Source organism: Myotis lucifugus, unplaced genomic scaffold (genome assembly GCF_000147115.1).
Source record: "Myotis lucifugus unplaced genomic scaffold, Myoluc2.0 scaffold_173, whole genome shotgun sequence".
Taxonomy (NCBI): domain Eukaryota; kingdom Metazoa; phylum Chordata; class Mammalia; order Chiroptera; family Vespertilionidae; genus Myotis; species Myotis lucifugus.
In genome coordinates, this window is record NW_005871221.1 from 2,689,235 (window position 1) to 2,696,091 (window position 6,857).

Genomic DNA, 6,857 nt, shown 5'->3' on the forward strand with positions numbered 1-6,857 from the left:
CTTGCTCATACATGCGTATATTCTCTAATCATCGTATTAACATCGCAATGTCATAGCTATGACTTCGTTTCTCTGTCGTTACGCTGCAGCCACTCGTTACACACACATGCTAGATTTTCTATACATGTCCATCTCAGATGCTCTGGTTACGTCTCATGCTTTAGTACCTATATACGTAGCTTCTGTACGATTCTCCTTTCTATGGGACTATACATCTCGCTATTCTGCCATCTATTTATACCATTCCTGCACATCGATAAATTCTGTTTTATAGAAAGATCTCACATCAATGCCTATATCTTTCTTATGTTACTCTTTTATATGGCTATCTCCGAACCGGGGGGGGGGGGTGAGGACGGGGGGCGGGGTGAGGACGGGAGGGGGGGGGCTTCTGAGCGCCCTTACAACCCAGAGACTGTGCGGATGTTTGAATCCCTTCACGTGAACAAAAGACGGTTCCCGTCACTGTTCCTCCACTTTTCACCCAGTAAGGAGACAAGGTGACGTTGTTTCTGTTGTTATGCCCTTAGGTCAGCTGAAGCTGTCCATTGATGCCCAGGACCGGGTTCTGCTGCTCCACAGTGAGTATGGGTACATGCCCGGTCCACCGGGGAAGGGGTGTGCCTGGAGGAGGTGTTACTATGGGCCAAGGCATCTTTTCTCATCTTCGTATAGTGTCCTTCCGTGCGTCCATTGAAAAAAAGTGGGTATTCACTCAGGACTCGTTCTAGAGACCCTTCCCTGGTCCTTCCCTGGATGTGATGGAGCTCACACACTGGCCGGCTGGAGCTGCTTCTGGGCACCTCAACATCACCCTGGGCCCCAGTGGAGCAGGGCCACAGAAGGGCGTCCCCAGCCTCCCGCTCTGCTGAGTGACCTTAAGCAAGCTCAGTTTTCTCATGTGTCAAATGGCAGCAATAATAGTACCTCTCTTGTCGGCTGTTGTGGGGATTGAAGGAGTTAATATGAGTAAAGCGCTTGGGACAGTGCCCCGTATGTAAGCTGTATTTTAGTGTTTGCTCAATCAGATAGAAAGCCACGAATTCCAAAAACTATCATTGAGCGTTGGTTCTGTGCTAGGGGTGGGGCACCAAAGGGAAGCACCTATTCCTGGGTAGGCGGTGCTAATAGGATGGCAGGGAAGACTTGACAATGGGGGTGATGCCCACACTTTATCCTGAAGGAAGAACAGGACTAAGCCAGGCAGAAGGGAGCAGGCAGGCCGGGCATTTGATGCAGGGGCAGCAGCAAGTGCAAAGAGATCAGTGAGAATACGATGCATTGGGAGGACTGTCTAATGTGACTGGGGCATGGAACAGGATCGGGTAGAGGAGTGAGTGAGCCAGGGCCAGGGGATGAAGGTCTTATGCACCACCCAGAGGATTTTACACTTCACCTGCCCATTTATCTCTTTGTTCATCCTTCCATCCAGCACACAAATAGTAATTGAGCTTCTGTTATGATACCCTTTGCTTGGACTCTGCTGTTTGGCCCAGCAGGCCCTGCCTCTCTCTCCAGTTTCCCTGGCTCCTGCTGCTAAAGCCACCCTCCACCCCCTTTTCTGTGCAGTGACGTGACATTCCCTTGAACGCACCATGCTTTCTAATGCTCTGTGCCTTTGCACCCTCTGTTCCTTGTGTCTGGAATAGCCTGCCTTCTTTTTGAACTCCTTTAGAAAAATAACTCTCTATAGAATTGTATCCCTGAAACCTATATTAACCAATGTCACCCCAATAAATTTAATAAAAAAAATAAATTTTTAAAAAAGAAAGAAAAATAACTCTCTCTTCCTCTGATTTTGCAAGACCTATGCCTGCCTTCACCATCATTAAGACTCAGGGAGGAACCACCTCCTGGGCTGTTTGTGGCTTCCTCCTCTATGTCCTCATCACAGCCCTGACTACACTGTGTCACCTTGGTCTGTCCGGGGTGTTTCTTCTTCTCCAGTTTGGGATTGCATCCCCTGAGAGCCAGAGTGACCCAGAGCTCATCCAGCCTGCATCCTCCCTCAGGGACCACACCCTTGAGGGGAAGGATGCATGCAGGAACAGTAACTAGGATACCAGGAAGCACAGACCAGCAGGCGCCTGGGATCCTGGGGTCTTGGCCTTGGGGGGCCCAAGGTGAAGTTCCCAAGGACCAGCAGAGGGGGGTTCTTTGCCCGCCAGAGCCTGACTCCAGCTGTGCAAACAGTTTTTGCAGAATGCGTGTTGGCCTCCACCGCTTCATTTGTCCTGCACAGTTTGCTTTGGCTTCACCCCAGCCTCAGGCCTTCATCCCGTCCAGCCTGTTCCCCTCTCTCCTTTGGTTTCCCAGGCCTCAGGCCTCAGGCTACGGGAGCTTCATCTGAGCCAAACCCCAGGCCTCAATCAAAACCGAACACAGAAAAAAACAGAAAAGAGACGCAGCTTCTGTCGGGTCTGCTGTCAGATTTCTGCAGACCTCAGGCCAATGGGCCATGCTTGCTTTCATACCCAGACCCGAACCCCACCTCCACGATCCCTTGCCTCTATTTATTATTCTTTTCTTCAACAAACATTGTGTGAGCAGTTCCGTATTTGCCAGGTGTTCTATTAACCACTTTTGACACATTATTTCATTTAATCAGCACAACTACCCTGTAAAGTGAGTAGTAGTATCACAAACCCATTTTAAAAATGGCGAGTTCATTCTTAGCGAGGTGAAGTTACTTGCTTGGGCTGACATGGCTAGTAAGTGGCCAGGCTGGGGTCATCCTCAGGCCTGCCTCCCTCTGGACCCAGACTTTTGCCTGTTGTGCTATACTGTTCGTCAGCCACAGCACAGATCACTGTGCAGTGTACTCTCCAGCGTAGCCCCTCCGTTCCCAGGACACAGTCTTGTGTGGTGGAAGGAACCACTGGCCTAGGAATTAAGAAACATGGATCTGTCACCCCATTGCTCTGTGATTTTGAACACGTTTCTTGCTGTCCGTGGGCCCCCCTCACAGCCCCATCTTCCCCTTTCAATGAGGGTTGGACTCAATAAATTTTGTTCCCTTCCAGCTGTCAGAATCAGGGGATTGAATGCACCCTCTACTGCCTCTCTGGGGGTGCTGCCTGAGGGTGCGAGATGGTGGGAGTGGACTAGGCCAGAGAGGGGTTAATATCCAATGGTGGTTCTATGCATTAAGGGCCTGGTAGTAATCTTTCCCACTCACCCACTCCGACATTTTAATTCTCTGTTTAGTCATGGAAGGCAAAGGTCTGATGAGCAAAGCGCCTGGCATCTGTGATCCCTATGTGAAGGTAAATGGAGGTCGGGGCGGGTGTGGATGGGGCTGGGGGTGGTGAGGGGCCATGCTACCGGACTGAGTCTCAAGGTCCCGGCACATCTGTGGGCCTGGGGCCATTTGAGGTAACAGTGACTGCCGCCTCATTTGGTCAGTAGGCATTTATTTTGCTCAGGGGTGAAGCCCTGAGCTAGGATAGACCTCTTCCCTTAGCCTGGCTTGGTCCCTAGGGCGTCCTGCAAGAGTGAGAATCTTCAGGGTGACCTTGGTCACCCACACAGGTGAGCGCAGTGAGCATGTGGATGGCAGAAATCCACAGGTGATCTCAAGCCCTCTCCTCCCCCGAACCGGAGGCAGGATGGCCAGATCTGGGTGGTGGAGTGGAGGGAGTGCCTCTGAGGGCTGGTAGGTCTGTCCGCGTGGGGCTCTTGCAACGAGACAGAGGCCCCATGGGGTGGGGGAACGACTAGCCAGAGCCAAAGGCCAGATGCCTCCCAGAAGGTGGCAGCCTCGATGCCACGCTGGTCAGAGGTCCCTGTGGGCAAGGACTCGGTCAGGAGCAGGGTGGGAGCCCGAGGCAGGGGGTGAACGCATTAGGGTGAGAGCATGGATTGGGGGCCTTGGCAGAGTAACCTGGAGCCTCTTGGGAAGGGAGAACTCAGCCGCTGCTGGGAACTTAGGAGAGAGGAAGCCTGTGCTTTGGGGGCAACCTCTCTGCTTGGAGGAAGAGCAGAGATGGTCCAGTTGTCCCCCATCTTTGGCTGGGCCTCTGGCTGCCTTCTTGCTACCACCCACGATGGGGCCCTGGAATCAGAGGTGTCTGATTCCACCGCTGGCCTGGGGCGTCCTCTGCAGAGGCTGGTGAGAAGGACGCTGGGAAGCCTTCGACTGCAGATGTGCAGAGTCAGCCTCTGGGCTTAGGCAACGATATGGCCACAGGTAATCACCTAATGCTTCCTTTTCTCCAATTCAAGATTTCTTTGATCCCCGAAGACCAGGGGCTGTGCTGCCAGAAGACACAGACCGTTCCGGACTCCAGAGACCCCGTCTTCCACGAGCACTTCTTCTTGTAAGAATCTGGTGCCGCCGGGCCCTCGACGGGAGCGGGAAGGAGTGCTTATCTGGAAACGGCTCTGTCTGCCAAATCTAGAACGAGATCTCAGCAGAAAAACAGTGACTTCTAAAGGATGTCTTTGTTTTCTCATTCCCTGTGTCCTTGCATCCCTGGCACCTGGCCCGGCCGTGAGGTCCTCGGTGATAAGGTCTCCCTTGGCTGGTTCTCATAATTCAAATGCCCAGCCCGAGACTGGCAGCCCCTGAGGAGAAGGCGACTTCCCACTGTGCCGCGGGCCAAGCTTTCTCCGTTAGCAGAAGGAATTTTCCGAGCTGAGGGATGTTTTGCCTACCCCCCTCCTTGAAAAACTTGCTAACCTCTCTGAGCCCTGGCTTCCTTATTTGTAAAATGGGGCCAATAATAGTGCCAACCTGAGAAAGCTGAGGTGTACATGAGACAGTAACACTGAGTGTTGTCGCTATTATTTCTTTCCTCGATGCCTGGACTCGGTAGCCAATGGGAAGATAACAGACATTTTGGATTTTTCTGTTAGTGCAAATTAATAATATTTTTGTGTTTTTCAAATGTCACAAGGTAATTTTGCTTATTATAGAAAAGTAGCAATTATAGATAAACAAAAAGGAGAAAAGAGAAAAATCCTTCCAGCCCTTCTACTCACTGATAGGTCTTGATTTATTTCTTTTCAGATGTTTGAATTTGTGGGGAGGGGGCGTATGTCTGTGTGTGTGTGTGTGTGTGTGTGTGTTTATAAAAATTGAATTGTTCTATAATATTATGTGGGAACCTCTCTTCTGTCCTTAATAACATAATGCAAACTCTTTTATGTATGTCAATACACACTATCTGTGCTTGAGTTTTTCAAACAGCTCCTCATGTTGGAGGTGTAAGTTATTGCCAAATTTTGCAATTGTGTTGGACTCCATGGGGTCTGGTCTGGAGCTCCACTCTGCAAACACTCTGGCCTTCTGCTTTGCTTTGCAGTCCTGTCCAAGAGGAAGACGAACAGAAGCGCCTCCTGGTCGCGGTGTGGAACAGGGCAGGTGACTCCAGGTGAGGGGAACTGCCGAGCTGGAGGAGAGAGCCTGCTCTGGGCCTGTGGGTGGCAGCCAGGTGGCCAGCATACAACAGGGGCTCAGCTAATGGATGAGTGAATAGCAGTGGCAAAGCTAACTGGACCACCAAGTCCCCGTCACTCCAGGTGACGCCAAGGATCGTGTTATCAGAGAGCATTTGCTGTGCCCTCGGTATCAGCAAGACACTGTGTTGGCCTCCAGGGATGCCAACCTGCCTACTTTCTGCTCTCAAGACACCTCCTTTCAGTAAGGGACACCAGGAGACAAATTACAGTGACAGCATGCACAGGCTCGGTCCCACAGGAGTAGAAGCTCCATGAAAAATGGGCCCATTTCTCTTTTACGCACTCACTGTACCACGTGCCTGGCATACAGAAGTCTAGTGACTATTGGTTCAATGAATAAAAGAATGAAATGAGTAATAGGACAGTCAATGTGGGCAGAGGGAGAGTTCATTGTAGGCTGAGGTGGTCAAGGAAGCCTTCATGCAGAAAGGGGGATTTTGAACTTGGGGCAGAGATCAAGAATAGGACAAGGAGAGAAGGTTGGAAAGGGTATTCCAGGCAGGGGCACAGCATGAGCAAAGGCAAGGAGGCAGGAATATGCGTGGTGGGCTCAGGCTGCCATGCGGAGGCCAGTTTAGGAGATGCGGAAATTTTGTGTAGGAGACTCCAAACAGGCTGATCTTGCAGGACGCTTGAGGCCAGTCATTAGTGATAGCGTTTAGTATGGAGCAGGGGAGGAGTTCTGGGTACAGGAGGGTGAGGATCGCTGTGGAGGAAAGGGGGTGAGAGCACTCGACTGATGGTCATGGCCGACCGGGAGTGGCAGGGGCTCATTCACCTGGTGCAGCCTAAGAAATCTGGGAGACCCTGTGGCCAGTAACATTTGCCAAACAATCATAGAACCAAATGGTGACCAAAAGAGGGTCTAGGTGAATGAAAATGAGCTCAACTCACCTTCTGAGGCCCAGAACCTATTTTCAGGTTGAATCCTTTTTAGTACCCTAAATTTTATAGCTAGTATGCTTTCTAAAGTTGAGCCTTATTCAACCTTCATAAGGAAGGATTTGTCTTTTAATAGAGCACCTATTTTTTTAAGTCATGGGATGGAGCTCATGGTGCTGTAGGCCTCCTTCATTGAGCTGCCATTTCCTGGGGACCAATGTGGCAACATTGTCATAGGTTCTGGGGAGACATGGGGTTGATCAGAGACCATCCTGCTCCCCAGAGGATCACTGATAGAGACTTGGGGGTGTGGGTGAGGTGGAGGACGTCACCTTGAAGATAGGAGCAACCATTTACTGGGTGTTGACCACAAGACAGGTGTTAATAGTGTATTACCTCATTTAATTCATAAAACGACTCTAAAGGGAGTACATTTTTTATCTTAAGTGTTCAGAAGAGGAGACTGAAGCTAAGAAGGAAGTAACATACAGCCATTGAACAGTAGAGCCAGG

General features: G+C 50.7%; 1 protein-coding gene across 4 annotated transcripts in view; it reads left to right on the forward strand.

The window, feature by feature from the left end:
* RGS3 (regulator of G protein signaling 3) overlaps positions 1 to 6,857 on the forward strand; it is a 113,741-nt gene that overhangs the window by 9,156 nt on the left and 97,728 nt on the right. For all 4 annotated transcript variants that reach the window (XM_006096292.3, XM_023760099.1, XM_014462228.2 and 1 more), the window contains exons 2-5: positions 531 to 581; positions 3,208 to 3,266; positions 4,225 to 4,319; positions 5,307 to 5,375. In XM_006096292.3, coding sequence (XP_006096354.1) covers positions 531 to 581; positions 3,208 to 3,266; positions 4,225 to 4,319; positions 5,307 to 5,375 — 274 coding nt within the window. The remainder of the gene's footprint in view (positions 1 to 530; positions 582 to 3,207; positions 3,267 to 4,224; positions 4,320 to 5,306; positions 5,376 to 6,857) is intronic.